Source organism: Lotus japonicus, chromosome 1, assembly GCF_012489685.1.
Source record: "Lotus japonicus ecotype B-129 chromosome 1, LjGifu_v1.2".
Taxonomy (NCBI): Eukaryota; Viridiplantae; Streptophyta; class Magnoliopsida; order Fabales; family Fabaceae; genus Lotus; species Lotus japonicus.
In genome coordinates this window covers 84,790,469-84,810,669 of record NC_080041.1, presented here as the reverse complement: position 1 = coordinate 84,810,669, position 20,201 = coordinate 84,790,469, and the positions used below count along the sequence as shown (strand labels likewise).

General features: G+C 38.6%; 1 protein-coding gene across 1 annotated transcript; it reads left to right on the top strand.

Moving 5' to 3' along the window:
- Positions 1 to 7,222: 7,222 nt before the first annotated feature.
- LOC130749408 (uncharacterized) lies at positions 7,223 to 8,782 on the top strand. The gene is made up of 2 exons (XM_057602767.1): positions 7,223 to 8,339; positions 8,604 to 8,782. Exons 1-2 carry the CDS (start codon positions 7,559 to 7,561, stop codon positions 8,780 to 8,782), a joined length of 960 nt encoding a protein of 319 aa, XP_057458750.1. The 5' UTR covers positions 7,223 to 7,558.
- Positions 8,783 to 20,201: the final 11,419 nt, after the last annotated feature.

The following is a 20,201-nucleotide window of genomic DNA, read 5'->3' as shown; positions in this document are numbered from 1 at the left end:
GGAAGGTGAGACATACCAGTTTAGTGGTTTAGCTGTTTTGGGTAATAGTATAAATCAACACGTCACTCATGTCGTCTGAATTTCCAAGAAAAAACTACAGCTATCGTGATTAAGGAAACAAACATCCCGATGTTTGGATTCTCATTCATTCCATATTCTGAATTGATCAACCTAAGTATTGATACATCTTTTCTGGTTGGTGAGTACATCTTTTCTATTTGATATTTTCTTCTGTTTTGATTTTTTAAATTGAAATACTATTTTAAATATCTGGAAAAAAATTGACTCTTTCATTTACGAAAATTTAATATTTTTTCATTTATATAATTTGTTTTTCAAAATATGTAAATGAAAAAATATTAAATGTTATTACGTGCTGGGAATACTATTGTCTATCACTACTATTTCATTCGTTCATCTTATTTTGGAATAATCATATTAGTCAAATGTTATGATATTATATGTTCCTATGATGCTTAATCTATTACGTGCTGGGAATACTATTGTCTATCACTACATACACGAAATTTCAAGCTACTTAAATATGCACTAATCTGTCATGTGACTACAAATATGTTTTTATTTTAGTAATATATATTGTTTTTCTCTTGAATAAATAACTTTAGTCCTAACCAGTTAGTAATGTAATTTTTATGGTGTCTCATTCTTTGCAGGTGGAGACTTATGAAAAAGAAAAAATGTCACTTCATCGAAAAAAAAAATCAAAGGCATTTTTACATTGCTATTATTTATTATATAATGAATTTTCCAGTTCAAGTGGTTTTCACATTTTAAGGATTTTTCCGAATTTATTTGTTATGTAATTTGGTTCATTGTACCTCTAATTAAAATACTATTTCAGACGTGGGTTATTTCAGATTTCTACGTTACGTCAATTTAGGTGAAATCTATCTTATATTTTATTTTTAACTCATGGTGATCATCGGATGCAAGATTATACCTATGAATATAATACACACATGATTCTGTGTATGATAGTGTCTTCTCTAAAACCAAAGTAAAAATTAAACATAACCAAAACATACCCGAATGTAACTCGACTCAGTTAAAACAAAAAGACCATATAAAAACATTATTTATTGCTCTTAACTTCATTTTTATTTCTTTTTTCCATATTATTTCATCCGTGCGACGCACGGGTTCGGATACAAGTATCACTTGTTCTTCACTCCTTCAACCACCATAGATGGAGCTCCAAGGAGATGCACCAAGCATGCATGCACTAACATGGCAGTTGCGGATCGAACCTACTGTGAGTATCATCTAGAACAGAACCGGCGCATGAGGCTCCGTGGTCTGGTACTTCCTCTGGCTCGTGGTCGCGGTGCGGCCCCTGCACCTCTGCTGGCTCGCGATCGCGGTGCAACCCCTGCCCCTCCACTGGCTCTTGGTGCCGCCTCTGCCCCTGCTCTGGCTTTGGCTTCAGCTCCTCCAGCTCCAGCTGAACTGTTGTCAGCTGAGGAGCTGGAGGTCGCAGATTTTATGGTTGAACAGTTATGGGGATATTGGTTGCCCTAGACTGATGAGATATTGGTTGTCATAGAGCGTAGGCTGCAGATTTGATGGATTAGGGATTAGGGAGACTGTACACAGATTGTATAGATTTTTTTTCGTACAGTACACATGATTTGTGATTGTATAAGACGATTTGAATGAAATATAATAAAATCGTTTGAGTTTAATGCCTAAAAAAAAATCAATATCATTTGTTAGGTTAAGAATTTTTTAAATCGTGGTAAAACCGTGGTAGTAGCCTAAAGCTACAGTTTTTTCACATATAGCCGCAGTTTACTGGTCGCGGCCGAAGGCTGAATTTTTTGTAGTGTCTATTTTAGACCTATTTATAATTTTTTGTCATCGAATTTTATGCACTCATGATATATTTACCATGAAATGAAATGCAATTGTTATTGCCATCATGATAAAAGCATGCTTGTTAAAATATTGTCTATCATGCCAGGCATAGTATCATAATATTATAATGATAACATTCAATATGTGTTAACACAAAGCAAAATGAAAATAACTCTTAATTACAATATAAAGTAGAAAATAAAGTAAATGTTAAATGATAAACACAAGATGTAGACTTGTGCATTAATAAGTTTATTTAAAATCATTTTATTCTAGGATAAATATTGTAAAATTGAAAGATTTATAAAAACTAATAGTTAATAAAAAGAAATTAAATACTAACATAATTGAAAACTAAATAATTACAGGTAGTGATGATGAATCTAATGAAAAAATTAGGGGAAAAAAGAAATAAAGATGAAAATGTGAAAAGTTCTTGAATTTAGGGTTTAATTTGTAATTAATTATCTTGATTTGAAAATACTACATTTGTTTCCTATTAATTATCAACTTTGAGGTATTATTTCAATAGAAAATTATCAACTTTGGCATAAAGAATTGTTTTTATATATCTGTCCTATTAGGATTTAAAGAAAGCAGTAATTGATGATTTTTCAAAAAATGCCCTTATGATAAAATAAATGGAAAGAGATAAAAATACATTTTAAATAGTAAAATAGGAAAAAAAATAATACTTTTATAAAATTTAACAAAATTAATTGCATTTCTTCTATGATTCTTCACAATTGTTGGTTTTGTGTTTTTACATGACTACTTTTTGAATTTAAACCAAAATTTGTTTGCGGCACAACATTAACTGGTTATCGTATTTCATAGGGAATGTGGGAATATCAACTCCACTTGGTAAATATTGGTTTGAAAGGATAAAAAGCGGTTGACTAAGTTGTTTTAAACTTTACCTAAACAAATGCGATAAAAAAGGTTCACAAAGATATGTATTCAAGATTCAAGAATGCATTCACCTAATTTGGTTATTGTTTTATGCTCCAACACGTCTATAAAAGTTGATCCATTCATTTACAAATGCCAAAAGCTATCAACTTAGCTAATTTTCTAGCTAAGTAAATCTATCCATTGAAATTCCTAGACTTTATTTCTTAAGTTATAGAAATTCAAAATTAAACAATTCAAAACATATTCTCCTTTAATAAGACATCCTCAATGATCTGCCTATCCTAAGACAAAGTACTCTAAGTGTGCGAATCATCGTTTTACAAATTTCAATTAGCTTATCTATTAGGCATGCCAACGTAATCATTGTAGTCTCCAGCTCAGCAGAAGCAAATTGAAAGCCTGATATTTTGGGCAGAGCCCAAAGTAGTTTGATCCCTCTTAGGTGTGAGTTAGTTCTGATTCCGCATTAGATCGAAATAAATTCTCCCCACCAAAATGGCAGAATCTCCTCCATACAATGCCCTGAAAGGGATCATCTTAGTAGAGCTATTATAATTAGAATTGAACAATAATTCAATACCAACTAAGCTATTGCCCACTAGTTGAGTTTTAATCATTACCTAGCTTGCAGTTAATGGGTTGAGAACATTACCTCACTTTTCACCATAGGGATTTGTACATCCCACACACTTACATTCGAGTAGGCATCTCAGGTTCATCTAATCTTCAAATAAAAAACAATTCAATTAAGCTGTAATATAAACTAATTATTCAAAAACAAATGTCATAAAAATACTACCTTGACACACCCACAATATTTGTTACTACCGTGAGTTTTATTGCTGAACCTACACAAGCTTCTTCTATCATAGTTAAATTCCCTTTTACAATATGCATCAAACTGGTGTCCAAAATAGTTATTTAAACATCCCACTCCGAACAGATCGACAACCTTCACCACAATAGTACTCATAGTTGAAGCAATTACAGAATCTGCACCCAATTATTTATTTCTATTTAGATTTTAAAAAATAGATGACAAAAGAAAATCATAAAACAAATAGAAAAGATGACTCAAAGAAAATAAATAGGAATTTATAGTTTCAACTATACAGAAAGATACTCAATATTATGCATACATACTTGCCCATGCAGCTCCTCCCATCACACAAGCATGGTTCTGGGCGTCTGTTGATGGCAGCAGCTGCTGCAGAAGGGCCAACTTATTGGCTCTCTGCAGGAGGTGGAAGGTTTTCCTCAAAGTCGGAAAGTATAGCTATATTTATGAACAAAAGATTATTTATAACCTTGAATTTCTAACCTAACTTAGATGTATCAACTCATACGGAAAAATTAAAGAGGGATGGACTCAAAATTCATTTTGTATAGATAAAATAAATCAAACTGTATGTGCTTTGATTTACCATTTTACCAGCTGGAATGTTTTTAATGTATGTGCTTTGATTTGTCTAGCTTCATTCAAAATATCACTGAAGCCTTCACCCTCCTCCTTCTTGATATTTGGTTGCATGTCGTTCTCAGATTCCATTCCTGTCCGATTACCAAATTATAAATTGCAAAATCTAATGCACAATGATTCTAAGGCACCCCTGTTTTGCTAAAATTAATATAAGCAAAATGTTCTCTATCTAATCACAAATTGAATTAATAAAAAAATTTGTGAATAAAAAAACGAAGCAACAACAGAGTAGGTGAGAGTAGGGAAAAGAAAAGAGAATGGACAGCCAAATTAGAATTCCCTATTATGGGAAAAGGGACAAGACGATAAAAACATTCGGTGCAGATTAGGAAAAATTTAACAAGAGAGTGCAGGGCATAAATGAGTATGTAAAGAGAGTTAGAGAGGGATACAAAAGAGAAGGTGAAGCAAGAGAGACTCACCCAGAGATATGGCGACTAATGATGAAGGTTAAAGAGACAACATGGACGATCTTACGAAACTAAGGGCTCGTTTGGTGGTCAGGAAAACATATGATAGAATAGGATATGTGAACGTGATAGCAACATGATAATTTAAGAACAGAATATATTATTATTTTATCCTGTGTTTGGGGTGCACGTGATAAGGGCATGATATGATAAGAAAAAATGTATCAAATTTATATTTGAATAAAAAACACATTTAAAAATTGATCATTCTATTAAATTCAATTAATTTACATTTTCATGAATGAGTCTATATTTTAAAATAACTAAAATAAATTTAAATTTTATTAATTAGCCTATTACTTATTAAAAAATTAAATAATAGGAGATGAAAATAGAAAATTAGTCTATTACTTATTAAAAAATCAATATTTGTAACCAATTGGTTTTCACTTAATTGTGACACGTGGTCAACAATAAGAATTAAATAAATTAAAAATATTATTATTTCAAAAGTAATTTATATTTAAACTATTATACAAGTAGATAAATAATTTTTAAATAATTAGAGATGAAAATATTAAATAAGTCTATTACTATTAATAAATCAATATTTGTAAGTGAGTAGTCTATTTTACTATTTATGAATAATAATTTTATTTATTTTTTATTTTAGTTAAATTAATATTTTTATATTCATTAATTAATATTATTATAAATAAATTATATAATACTAAAATAAATTAATTTGGAGTTAGGATACTAAAAGAAAATATATAACTGATATCCTATCCTTTTAGGATAAGTTTTATCCTAACTTCCCCCTCATGATAACTTTTACACATGATGGACAAGATAGCATAGGAGACAGGATAGTGTTATCCTATCTTACTGGCGCAACAAACAACAGATAAAACCAGGATATGATTACTATCATGTCATATTATATCATGTCCTAACCACCAAACGGGCCCTAAAAACAATAAACCTAGCTAGAAACCTAACTTTCTTTTTTACTATATAGTTATATTGTTGATAAGCGCATAATTGATGCACTTTACGTGTGTCTTTCTAAGCTTTATTATATACATTTTTGTGCTTAATTGTTATGACTTAGCCATGTTTTGACCAATATTGTTTATTTGGATTATTCATGGAAAAGAGCTTAATTCTACACTTTTAGTTTCTATGACTTTTTTGCTAGAACAGATTGAATATGGAGCTAGCAATATCAAAATAAGGCCCATAATATGTCGTTGGAAAGCTAACTCGAAGCCTTACAACTTTCATGTTCAGAACAATTGAAGAACAAGCCTCTAACATGGTCACAATGGCCTTTCAAAGTTGCATCGCTAATCCTGCGAGTCTGGAACAGTCTGCACTAAAATGATCATATCTTGGGCTACAGAACTCCGAATTAGGATCCGGTTGAAGGCCCGCGAAGCTGACTTAAAGATCTACAACTCTCATGTTTACCTCAATTGAAGATTCAGAATTCTTGTGGGACCCGCGAATGCCTGATTGTTCAGCAGCTTACTCCTTTATGTGGGCCCGATTTTGTGAAGATTTAGATAACAAAGATTGTTACTTGATGAACAAGTTTATTTATTAGTATAAATAAGTGAGTTTATGCTTTTGTTAGACCTCACCACCTCACCTCATCACACCATAACCATCTCCTCCCCCTCATATCTCTCCCTCTTTTCTAGTATGATTTGCTAAACTCCTTAGTTAGTCTTAGGGTTTTTAATATTCTTGTGTTTGCAAACTTGAGGTTCTGTTCTTAATGCAAATTCCTTATTTATTAATTCTCTTCATCTCTATTTCTGATCTAGGGTTTGCTTAATTCCTTAGGTTTAGGAATAAGAGTTGATGCATGTTCGCTTAGTTCATGTTAGTTCGTAACTGTTTCTTAATCTCTTAGTTTAGAAAACTGTGAATTAATTTCCGCTTAGTTAATTAGTTCTTACGAATTAGGGAATTGATAAGGAAGAATTAATCTTTTGTAACCAATGAAGGTTTGTTCCACTTGAATGTTATAATCCGATGACTAACGTTTTCTTTCTTCTGTTTAATCTATTTAATTATTGCTTGTTACCTTCTACCAAATCTATAAAAAAACCCTCTTTTTATTTGCTTTTGTTTTACTCTAATATCAATTAATAATCTATCAAGTCCTTGTGAGAACGATCCTGGTGTTCATCACCTTGTATTGCATTCAAAGCAAAAATACTTTGACACGCACCCGCGACAGTGTGTTCGTCTAATTGGCGCCGTTGCCGGGGACTTCGGTGATTATCAATTGTTCTTAGAGTATTTTTTTTCGTTTTTAGTTTAATTTATTTTATTTTTATATTTTATATTTTTATTCTCGTTTTTATTTAAAAAAAAAAGAAAAAAAAGACCAGCGGTTACTATTAGGTTTTATTTTATTTATTTTATTTTATTTTATTTATTAGATTATAGGTTGTTTTTGGTTTTATATCTTTTCTTTTATATCTATCTCATATCTTTTATCTCAATCTCATATCTTTTAATTCTCTTTTCTATCCTTTATTTTTTTATATCACTATCTTCTTTCTTCTTTCTATATCTTTTCTCTCTTTTATTTTATTTTGCTATCTTTTTTATCTTCTTTCCATTTAATATTATTCTTATTATTATTACTATTTGTTTTGTTTCCGTATATACTAACTTTAGTTTTTTTTCGTTTCAGAAATAATTACTTTTTTTGTTTTAGTTTTTTTTTTTTTTTTTCGTTACTAACGTTTTTTTTTCTTTTCCACTAACATTTTTTTCCTTTTTTTTATTATCTTTGTTTGTGGTGAAATTGTTTTTGAAAGTAAGGGAACAAGTGTTGGTTTGTGGAGCTTTTGCAGTGATGGAAGCTAAACTTGATGAGCTAGAAGCCAAACTCGACGAGATACAATTTTCTGTTACACAAATGTTGCTCAAGAGCCATCAACAACAGTTTGAGTCACCTCAATGTTATCCACAAAAGAATTTTGAAAATATTTGGTGTGACCCACCTTGCTATCATCCACAAGGGCAATTCCAACAGCCTATTTATGCACCACCATGCTACTACCTGCAAGAGGAATTTCAATATCCTTTTCATGATCCACATCATTCACAAGAGGAATTCCATCAACCTTGGAATGATCCACCCCAATTTTTGGAAGACCTTTCAAAGCAATATGAAGCAAACCAAGCCCAGTTTCAACAACCTCGACACGAGGAACCTTCCATATTGCAAGAAATTCAAGACATGTTGAACCAAATGTCTGCAAATCTCAATGCAAATGCTAATCAACACCTGCAAGATACTGCGAATTTACAAGCTTCAGTTAACGAGCTAGTTGCACACACTCCCACATTGCAACATGAAGCTGATGCAGAGATTGATGATGAAGTTAATCCTGGTGTTGATACTCATCTTGATGCTAGCACTGATGGTTCTGGTGATGTTAATGAGTTTGAAGTCGATGTTGCTTCTGATGCTAATTCTAATGATGAGAACAACAAACAAGAAATATATCTCCCTCTTCCACATAGAACTTATGAGAGTGAGAAGATTTATCCTAGTGAAGAAGAAATTAAGTTGTTGGATGATTTCAAGAAGTGTTTTGCATGGGATGAAGTTAAGAAGATGGATGTAGAATGTGGATCTAAATTAGTAATTTTTCCACATAAGCCGCTTTTAATTAATCTAGACATTTTTGAAAAAGTCATGCTTATTGAAGACTTTGTTGATTGCAAGCAATCAATTTCCATAGAAGAATATGTTTTGAAACCTCTACCGAAGCCTCCAGACAAAGAGTTGATTGTTGAATGTACTGATTTTTCATTTACTCTTATTTCAGGTGGTACACATGCTTGGAAAAAGTTTTCACTCAAACTGAACATTGTCATGAGTCATGCTGAAGGTGCTAGAAAACAGTTCGGGTTTGTTAAGATTGTTGCAGATGAGATCCCTCCAAAGCCACCTGACTTGTGGATTGTTGATGTTGTGCCTCAAGACTATGGGCTTCCTCTTAATGCAAGGCCTCCACCGGACCCAGGTGATAGCAGATTCAGAGCATTACCAGGTTTCATGCCTCGCTAGCTCCCTTGATCCCTGGTTTTTCCTAACCTTTCTCTTTTATTACACTTGTCTAATTTATTTGATGATTTGTGCCTCACATTGAGGACAATGTGTGATTTAAGTGTGGGGGTGAGAATCTTATTTAGGAGTAGTAGAACCTCAGTTAGGATAGTTTGCAATTTCAATTTATTTGCTTTGCTTTTATTGTTTTCAATAAAAGAGTTCACACTTTTTCAATGAGTTTTAGAGATGCTGAGTGGACGGGGCGGGACATAAGTATCCCTTATTCCCGCCCAAATCGAGCATTTAGATGAACGAAAGCAGCCATGGCGGGGTTTGTGGAACAACGTCGAAGCCCGCCCTTCTTTTGGATGGGTCCACGCGCCAGCTGGAAGAATTCCTTTAGTTTTGTCTTATATGTATAGAGGCTTGGACCCCGATTGTCAGGCCCAAGTACAGAGAAAGTCCACGTTATGACCATTCCCTCTATAAAAGGAGAGGTCAACCCCTTGTAAAAAGCACCTTTCGAACATTTAATGAGAATATTCCTTTTGTGATATTTTTAGTACTCTGCTAGGGTTTACTTTCTGTCAGTTTCCGACGTCAGATCTCCCTAGTACGGAACATTGGCGCCGTCTGTGGGTCTTACTTCGATCTACTACTTGACATAGAAGGTGCGTTTTACGATCCATGGAAACTCGTTCGTGTGGTGTGGGCCGCCGCGATCATCGCCGGAGGGGTGGTCGTCACGGCGGCCGCGGCGGTGGATGGTACAACAACCGCGAAGTACCTCAAGAGCCGGAGCAGGAGGCTTCTTCGGCGGGGGTTCACTCGGTGGCGCAGTCACCGGTCTCGTTGGTGAATGCAGCTCCAGGAAGACCTTCAGATCTGATAGCTAGATCAGATCCAGGAGTCAGGCGAAGATCAGCGCCGCCTGAATATGTAAATCTGGATGACCTCAAAACCAGCGTTCCGAGAAAAGCGCCAGAGGTGGTGACGGGAATCACTCCGGCGGCCTTGCAACAAATGTTGGACACTTTGCAAAAAGTACAAAGCCAGAACGAGCAGTTGCAAGCCCAGGTGCAGTACTTAACTCAGCGACAAGACTATAAGCAAGAACAACGGCTCGAGGCCGAAGACGTTGTTGAATTCCAGCCTTTTGTTCTCGCCATCACACGGGTGGGCATACCAAAGCATCTGCAAACGATGGCGTTGGACGCCTTTTCAGGCGACTCAGACCCCATGGAACACTTGCGTTACTTTAACACGAAAATGGTTATTGGAGGAGCAACAAATGAGGTGAAGTGTAGGTTGTTACCATCAACATTCAAGGGGATGGCGATGCAATGGTTCATCCGTCAACCGCCCTTCTCTATCGACAATTTTATTGATTTGTCCACAAAGTTCTTAACTCAATTCTCCGCCAATAAAACTACCAAGGCAACCATGTTTGATCTTATCAGCATACATCAACAGCCAGGGGAGAAGCTCAAGAACTACATGGCGCGATTTAGTAAAATGGCGGTTCAACTGGAGGAGGGCAATCCGGATGTTTGCCTTGCGTCTTTCAAAAATGGTCTTCGGGCGGGTGATTTGAATCGGGACTTGACGAGGCGACCAGCAAAAGACATGATGGACCTTCGTGCTCGTGTTCAGGAATTCATATTAATTGAGCAGGATGATCAGAAAAAACAAGAAAGGGAGGAAGGACGCAAGCAAGCCCATTCCGGCGGGGTTTCGCAGGATAAACCTAAGGCGGGGAAGGAAACCAGGGTAGCACAAACCCCCCGTGTACCAAGACCGGGACCATATCAAAACTCCAAACCAGGATTTCAAAATACCTGGCACTGCAATTCTCAAGGTCCCGCTGCAGCCACAACTAGTCAGCATGGTACTACGCCAGCTCCAGTTCCACTTACAAAGTTAAATGCACCCTTAAGCACCATTTTAAGGGTCGTTGGGCAAACAAATGTTGTGCAGTACCCGCCACCACCGCGGCGACCGCCAGCTAATGTAGATACCAATAGGTGGTGCGAGTACCACAAAGCGTTGGGGCATACGACGGATAATTGCTGGAATTTGAGGCGGGAAATTGATCGTTTGATTAAGGATGGTCATCTGGCAAACTTCGTTAAAGACACAGCAACGCCAGAAGTCGCTAGGATCACCCAAGGAGACAAAGGCAAAGGCAAGGAGATAGTGGAAGAGTTGGGCGATCCTGTTGGGGAATGTTCATCTATTGCAGGAGGATTTGGCGGGGGTGCAATTTCAAGTAAGGCTAGAAAACGCTATGTGGCGGCAGTACACTCAGTACATGAGGCAAGCGAAAGCGAGTGTTGGGTGAATCACTCCCCTATCATATTTACTCCTCAGGATTTTGCGCACGTGATTCCCCATGACAACGATCCAATTGTGGTAACAATCAGGGTTAACAATTATGTCACGAAGAAAGTATTTTTAGACCAGGGGTCTTCGGCGGATATCATTTATGGAGATGCCTTTGATCGCCTGGGGCTAAAAGAGTCAGACTTGAGGCCGTATAAAGGAACCTTGGTAGGGTTTACAGGGGACCGTGTCACTGTTCGAGGATATGTGGAAATACCAACTGCTTTTGGCGAAGGAGAGTTTGTAAAGAAATTTCAAGTGAAGTACTTAGTCCTGGCGTGCAGAGCCAACTACAATGTACTCTTGGGACGAGACACCCTCAACAAGCTATGTGCGGTCGTTTCAACAGCTCATTTGACTGTTAAATATCCAGCCTGCAATGGAAAGGTTGGGGTATTACATGTGGACCAAAATGCAGCAAGAGAATGTTATCTAAGAAGTGTGGCGCTTTATGGGCGTAAGGCCGCCAAAGAAAGTCACAGAATCACAGAAATCTTTCCGCAAGAGGGATTCAGTTTGGATCCAAGAGACGATGCTGATGATTTCCGCCCACAACCTCTGGAAGAAACCAAGCAAGTGCAAATTAAGGACAAAACTTTAAAGATTGGCAGCAGTTTGACAAAGGAACAAGAGGAAAGGTTGATCACGCTGCTGGGTGATAATTTGGATCTCTTTGCATGGACCATCAATGATGTACCAGGGATTGACCCCAATGTGATCACTCACAAATTGGCTATTCGACCAGGGGCGACCCCAGTCATCCAGCCAAGGCGGAGAATGAGTGATGAAAAGAATAAGGCAGTACAATTAGAGACTGAGAAACTAATCAAGGCCCGCTTCATCCGTGAGGTGCAGTACCCGACATGGCTCGTCAATGTTGTGATGGTCAAAAAATCCAATGGGAAGTGGCGAATGTGCACGGACTACACAAACTTGAACAAAGTGTGTCCTAAAGATTCATATCCACTTCCCAATGTTGATAAGCTTGTGGATGGAGCGTCGGGGAATGAACTTTTAAGTCTCATGGATGCTTACTCGGGCTACAATCAAATCATGATGCATCCATCGGATGAAGAAAGTACAGCATTTATGACCAATCAGGCGAATTATTGTTACAAGACAATGCCTTTTGGATTGAAGAATGCAGGAGCTACGTACCAACGGCTCATGGATAAAATCTTTTCAAAACAAGTGGGCAGGAATATGGAGGTGTATGTGGACGACATGATCGTAAAGTCCGCCAGGGCTAGTGATCATGGCGGCGATCTTAAGGAAGCGTTTACTCAATTAAGAACATATCAAATGAAGTTGAATCCTGAGAAGTGTTCTTTTGGGATCCAGGGAGGAAAGTTCTTGGGATTCATGTTGACATCGAGAGGAATAGAAGTGCATCCTGATAAGGGAAGGGCGATCTTCGAGATGAAAAGCCCAACAAGTGTCAAAGAAGTTCAGCGTTTGACAGGACGAATGGCCACATTACCAGTACTTTCCAAGCCAACACCAGGCGTTCCATTAGTGCTCTATCTAGCAGTTACTGACAAGGCGGTGAGTACAGTGTTGCTCCAGGAAGAGGGAAAAAAGCAGAAAGTTATATATTTCGTGAGCCATACTTTACAGGGGGCAGAGTTGCGGTATCAAAAAATTGAAAAGGCTGCATTGGCGATTATGAAAACTGCGAGGCGCCTTAGGCCTTATTTCCAAAGTTTCCAAGTCAAAGTTAAAACTGATGTCCCCTTAAGACAAGTACTTCAGAAGCCTGATTTATCGGGGCGATTGGTTAGCTGGTCAGTGGAATTGTCAGAATATGATATACAATATGAGCCAAGGGGCCAAGTCACAGTTCAAAGTTTGATCGACTTCGTGGCGGAATTAACACCCACGGAAGGCGAGAAGACTCGAGGAGAATGGGTCCTATCTGTGGATGGATCCTCTAATAAGACTGGAAGTGGGGCTGGGATAACAATTGAAAGTCCAGACAAAATGATCATTGAACAGTCTCTAAAGTTCGAGTTCAAGGCGAGCAACAATCAATCTGAGTATGAGGCTTTGATCGCCGGCTTAAGGCTAGCCATTGAGTTGGGGGTTCAAAAGTTATTTATCAAGGGAGATTCGCAGTTAGTGGTTAAACAGGTGAAAGGCGAGTACCAAGTAAAGGATCCGCAACTTTCCAAATACTTGGAAGTGGTACACAGATTGATGATGGAGGTCAAATAAATTAAGATAGAACATGTCCCGAGGGGCCAAAATGAGAGGGCAGATGTGTTAGTAAAATTGGCGAGCACAGGGAGATTGGGCAATTACCAAACAGTCATTCAGGAAACCCTGCCTCGCCCGAGCATTGATTTGGTAGAAATAAAGTTGAAAGCAGTCAAGTCAGTAATTGAAGGCGAGCCTTCTTGGATGGAGTCAATCAAGATCTTCCTAGAAAACCCTCCAAAGGATGACAATGTGAACACAAGAGCGAAACGAAGGGAAGCCAGTTTTTACACAGTGGTGGATGGTGAGTTGTATCGGCGGGGAATTATGTCCCCTATGCTCAAATGCGTTGACACCAAGAACGCCCATGGAATAATGGCGGAAGTCCATGAAGGTGTTTGTTCAAGCCATATAGGCGGGAAATCCTTGGCGGTGAAAATTGTGAGAGCTGGATTTTATTGGCCGACAATGAAGAAGGACTGTCTTGAGTATGTTAAGAAATGTGAAAAATGCCAAGTCTTCTCTGACTTGCACAAGGCTCCGCCAGAAGAGTTAACAACCATGATGGCGCCTTGGCCATTTGCTATGTGGGGGGTTGACATTTTGGGACCATTCCCAGTAGCGAAGGCACAAATGAAGTATATCATCGTGGCGGTTGATTACTTCACTAAATGGATAGAAGTCGAGGCGGTGGCAACTATCACGGCCGCCAAGGTCAGGAGTTTCTTGTGGCGAAGGATTGTTTGTAGATTTGGGGTCCCCAGGGCGTTAGTAATGGATAATGGAACACAATTCACAAGTAATGTTACCCGGGAATTTTGTACAGAAATGGGAATCGAGATGCGATTTGCCTCTGTAGAACATCCACAAACCAATGGGCAGGCTGAATCGGCTAACAAGGTTATCCTGAAAGGTTTAAAGAAGAAACTGGATGAAGCAAAAGGGCTTTGGGCGGAGGAACTACCAGGCGTTCTTTGGGCATACAACACCACTGAACAGTCAAGCACAAAGGAAACCCCGTATCGTTTAACTTATGGGACTGACGCCATGCTCCCAGTTGAAATTGAAAACCAAAATTGGCGAGTGGTTCGGTTTAATGAGAATGACAACGGGGAAAATTTAATAGCAAATCTAATCATGCTGCCCGAGGAACAACGTGAGGCTCACATAAGGAATGAGGCGGGAAAAGTGAAGGTTGCAAGAAAATTCTCAACGAAAGTAGTGCCTAGAAAAATGAGGGTAGGAGACTTAGTGCTCCGAAAAAATACAATACCCGATAAACACAACAAACTTTCACCCAACTGGGGCGGGCCTTACAGGATTATAGGCGATGTTGGAGGAGGAGCTTATAAGTTGGAACAACTAAATGGTCAAAAGGTTCCACGAACATGGAACGCCTCTCATCTAAAGCAGTATTTTAGTTAATAGAAACAACCAAAGGTGAATGAAGCCGCACTCTTTTTTCCTTTCTTTGGAGAGGTTTTTAATGAGGCGGCATGTAAAAAGAATGGGACAATTGTTCTCATGTGAAAGAAAATTAATGAAAAGGTTATTTCAACAGAATCGCCTGTATTTTTTAATTCAATATAATTTATATTACGAGTTCATGCAATGCAAATCGTATCAAAGTATGCAATACTGCGAGTAAACCTTTCGGAATAAGAAAGTGTCGCCATCAAATGTTAAAAGCCTTGGCAATTCTAGTGGCCACTAGAAACCAAGCCTCGTCGAAAAATCGGCTAAGGTATGCAAACCAAAGTAACAACAAAAGTTGGTAACAACTCAAGGTAACAACGAATGGACTTAAAATGATATCCATTAAAAGTAAGGCAAAGGGGGCGACGCCCATACATGATTTGGAATGATGATAAAAGACAGGGCAATGCCCAAAGCAAAATTTTAACTTCATGAAATAAAAGAAGAAATTCAAGCCAGGTTCTCATTGTTGGCGTTGTTGCCCTGACTTGTCCCAGCTTGAGGGTCTTCCTTCTCGTGATCCTCATTCTTGTGCTGCTCATTCCCATCCTCGCCATCTTCTTCAGGCTCACTTTCATCATCGAATTGGGGAAGGAGGTCGAGGCTAATGTCATCATCACCAACTACTTGACCATCCTTGATCTCCTTCAGCCACCCAATACGGGAAAGATCAAAGCCCGGCTCAACCACACTAATCTGCTCTTTGGCCGCCATAAAGCCTTGAGCAAACTGGAGAGAAGCACGCCCCAAGATGGAAGCATTTAGGCGTTCGTACTTCTTTTCCAGTTTTTGGCACTTGGCCTGAACAACAGTGTGTTTGTCGTTGATAGTTTCTTTCAGAGATTTGGTCTTTTGAAGAAGCAAGTCAGAAGCCGCCAAGTCATCAGTTAACTTAGCACACCTCTCCTCAGCAACCTTCAGGTTTTTGTTGGCGGTCTCAGCATCGGCTTTTGCTCGCTCATAGGCAGTCTTATAATCAGCCGCCTTCTTTTCATAACGGTTCTTGGTTGCTATCAACTCCTTCACGCACTGAGCCATTCCCGCCACAGTACTGGCGGCAGAGAGCGCATGATGGATCGCCACAGAAGCAATGTTGGGGGGGCCTTGACCGGAAACATCCTTGTGAATCCGGTTGTCAAAGGTACGATTCATAAAATCCAATCCGTTGAAGCGAGGATCAGATAGGTTCAGCAAAGGGGGAAGAGCCTCGCCACCAATAGCTGAGCTAGGGCCAGCTTGGATGAATGGAGTTGATGGGCGGTTGATCAGTAAGCCTGAATCCGGTTGAGGTGGCGGGACATTGTCATGCCCCTTCTTTTTCTCAGTCGGACGACCTTTTGGATCAAGAGTTGATTGGTGAAGAGGTTTACCACCAGCAGCGCTCGAAGTTTTTTGGCGCTTTGGGTCCCTGACGTTATCAGAGCCCGAAGTACCTTCATTCTTTTTCTTTAGCTCAGTCTCGGCGGCCCTTTTCTTCGCCGCCGCAGCAGACTGGGCGAGGTATTCCTTCATCTTGATGGGGTTGGCATCAACCTTGCTTTTTCCCATCGTGGCTGCATGGAAAACATCAATTAGGCGAGGTACATGAACAAAAAGAAAAACAAGTTGTGCAAAAATTATAAACTTACTAAAAAATTGATTTAAAGTGCCGGATTTTGACGCTTCAATCAAGTCATGACCAGAGATTACTGGTAATGTGCGGAGGTAATCGGCGATGGCCTGCTCGGATTCATCCAAGGCGTCGTATGAAACGGATATTTTTCGGCGAGGGTTTTTTGTCCAGTAAAAGGGGAAGAGAGGGTTGTTATTGGAATCTCGAAACAAGTTATTCATTTCAGGCGACTCCATGACTTTGAAATATTTTTTCTGCCACACTTTGTAATGACTTTTAAGGGCGGTGAATCGGCTCATGTTCTTGCGAGCCAAAAGAGGAACCCACTTGATAGATGTAGGTTTTGTGGTGACTGTCTTATAGAAAATGAAAAACAAGGGATAGGTGGGAGTGCAACTCAAATGTTCAAAGAGAATTTCAAAACAGCGTATAAAGCCCCAGGCGTTGGGTTGAAGTTGACAAGGCGCCACGTTCAAAAAGGTAAGAACGTGACATATAAAGGGCGAGAAAGGGAGTTTGATATTCAAATCCAAGAAAAAATAACCATAAACAAAAAAGAAATCGGGCGATTCATCAGTAGGTTCCTTGCGTAAAAGAACGCAATCATCCTCGCCACAGGGAAGAACATTTAACAGGTGATCTTCGTTATTAGAGGTGGCGGGATTTATCTTTGTAAACCCTTGAGAAGATATTCGAAGCGAACTGATGCTTCCAAGGCTACCCCAGATGGAGCGCCAAAGACACTTATCTTCAACCAAATGCACGTTGGAACGCCATTCGGGTGAAGACAAATCTCCATTAGAGGAGAGAATAGAATCAACGGAGCCGGCGGGACCGGAATCCTCGTGAGTGGAGGGCGAGGATTGTATTTCGATAACGGTGGGGGCAGAAACTTCCCCCTCCATAGAAGGGGAAGTGAGCTCTAAGGAGGAAATGCTAAAATTTTGTGTCGACATGCTGGGTAATTTCATAAAAATAAAAAAGAAGATGAACAGGTCCAAACACAAAGAAAGAAGAAGACACAGTGTCAAGAAAAGAGAAAGGGGAAGGACTCACCAGAGGAAGAAGCGGAGGATTGAGTAAAGATAACGTCGGCGATGGGGGAGCACCGCGCAATGACGACGGCCGGAGTGAGCAAGGTTCACCGGAGAACAAAGAAGAGAGTGAAAGCTACGATGAAAAGTTTTTTTCAGAGTAAAGGTTTTCAGAAAAGTGAAAAGTGAAAGGTGAAACGAGTATTTATAGAAGAAAAAGGAAGAGAGAGAATGAGTGGGAAAGACTGCGAAGGGTCGTGGGATCGTGGGATCGTGGGATTTTGAAATTTGAAAAGGTATGAAACGAAAAGACATAACTCCTCGAGACGCACAACTGCATTTATGGCAAATGATAACAAAATCCCGGAAAAGAAGGATACGTGCGTCAGTTGAAAAGACGTGATTGACAGGTGTGATAACGGCAATGTATCGACAAAGATAAAAATGGCGACATATAAAGGAACATGAAAAGGCGAGAAAGCGACGACAGGCCCATGACTACAAAGGATGGCGATATACTGTAAAGACGTCTCGGCTCAAGGAACCTAAGTCTCATGTCACCTACACAAATGAAAGAACGGCGACACAATTATCAGAAGAACGAGGTAAATGACAAAGGCAGGCGACGAAGCAACGTATAAAGACATTTCGACTCAACTTACTTAAGCCTCATGTCTTGGGGGCATGTGGACGGGGCGGGACATAAGTATCCCTTATTCCCGCCCAAATCGAGCATTTAGATGAACGAAAGCAGCCATGGCGGGGTTTGTGGAACAACGTCGAAGCCCGCCCTTCTTTTGGATGGGTCCACGCGCCAGCTGGAAGAATTCCTTTAGTTTTGTCTTATATGTATAGAGGCTTGGGCCCCGATTGTCAGGCCCAAGTACAGAGAAAGTTCACGTTATGACCATTCCCTCTATAAAAGGAGAGGTCAACCCCTTGTAAAAAGCACCTTTCGAACATTTAATGAGAATATTCCTTTTGTGATATTTTTAGTACTCTGCTAGGGTTTACTTTCTGTCAGTTTCCTACGTCAGATCTCCCTAGTACGGAACACTGAGTTTGTGAGCAATGTAACCACTTTTCTGTTAAGTTTCATGTCTCTTTTGGATGAAGTTGCTTGCATTTTGAGTTCATCATGATTTGCATTGAGAACTGATTTGTTGGATTCATTGTGTTATATGCTTGCCATGTGAGACTACCTTGTGAGATTTTGGACCAAACACTTGAATGGTAATATCTTTGCCATGATTCTCTTATTTCTTGTGTGATTTCCTCATGTTTATATGCACTGCAGAACTTGACTTGATTCTGACTCAAATTGTTGTTCATTTTCATACTTTGATGTGATAAGGCATTCTTTTTCAATAAGCTATTGGCCTAAAAAGCTTACCTTGCATGTTTTAACCTTTGTTTTAACCCCTTTGAGCCTAATATCTCTATTCTTTTGTAGCTCATTACAAGCCTAAGTGAAAAACAATGATGATACCTTACCTTAGGAAATGTAAGAGCTTTGGAATTGACTTGGGAATGAGTATTCAACAAGTGCGGGGGTGATTTATTTGAATGCATGGTCTAAGTTGCTCAAAAGAGGTGCCTTCCTTGAGGATAAATTGTAAGCAAGCTGAAAAGAAGTTGAAAGAAAAAAAAAAGAAAAATATGCAAATGTCAAAAAAAGAAAAAGAAAGAAAAAAAGAGAAGTTACAAAGTGAAGGAAGGTACTAAAGAAAGAAAAGGAAGTGGAAGTTGAAAAAATGAAGTTGTAAAAGGAAGAATGTGTTAATTCTTGGGGTTGTGAGTAAGTTTAATTTGAAATTTTCCCCATTGCTCTTATTTTTCCTAAGGTTTTAACTCGAAATATCTTTCATAAATCTTTCCTTGACCTTAGCCTCATTACAACCTTCAAAAGTCCTTTGATCTTTGTATGCATTTGTTCAATTTAATTGGTGTGTTAGAATCTTGTCAAGCCTATGATAGATGCATGTTTTCATGAGATGATGAGAGTTGCTTAAGCATGATTAAACACAAGCCCAAACACTTGAGAGTAGAGAGTATAACACTTGCATCCAACTTTGATGTTCAATTTGAAATTTCTTGTTGGCTTGGAATGTAGGTGATGGAATCTAATTTGTCTAATCTTTGTGGAAAATGAAGTGGTTGTTTTCTTGCTCATAAATCTGAATTTCTACCTCTCAAAGATAAGTGTGAGCTGAGTTTTTATGTTTTAGGAAGTACTTGTTATCATAATTGATTTTCTGAATCTTCTTTGAAGTTAAGTTTTGCCCAGGAGTGCAAAAGGTTAAGTGTGGGGGTATTTGATAAGCGCATAATTGATGCACTTTACGTGTGTCTTTCTAAGCTTCATTATATACATTTTTGTGCTTAATTGTTATGACTTAGCCATGTTTTGACCAATATTGTTTATTTGGATTATTCATGGAAAAGAGCTTAATTCTACACTTTTAGTTTCTATGACTGTTTTGCTAGAACAGATTGAATATGGAGCTAGCAATATCGAAATAAGGCCCATAATATGTCGTTGGAAAGCTAACTCGAAACCCTACAACTTTCATGTTCAGCATAATTGAAGAACAAGCCTCTAACATGGTCACAATGGCCTTTCAAAGTTGCTGTCGCTAATCCTGTGAGTCTGGAACAGTCTGCACTAAAATGATCATATCTTGGGCTACATAACTCCGAATTAGGATCCGATTGAAGGCCCGCGAATCTGACTTAA

Excerpts from the sequence above, each read along its gene's own strand:
- LOC130749408 (XM_057602767.1), top strand. The coding sequence starts at position 7,559 with ATGGAAGCTAAACTTGATGAGCTAGAAGCCAAACTCGACGAGATACAA. Across the intron at positions 8,340-8,603 it reads TAAGAAGATGGATGTAGAAT|GTGCTAGAAAACAGTTCGGG; the intron begins GTGGATCTAAAT and ends GTCATGCTGAAG.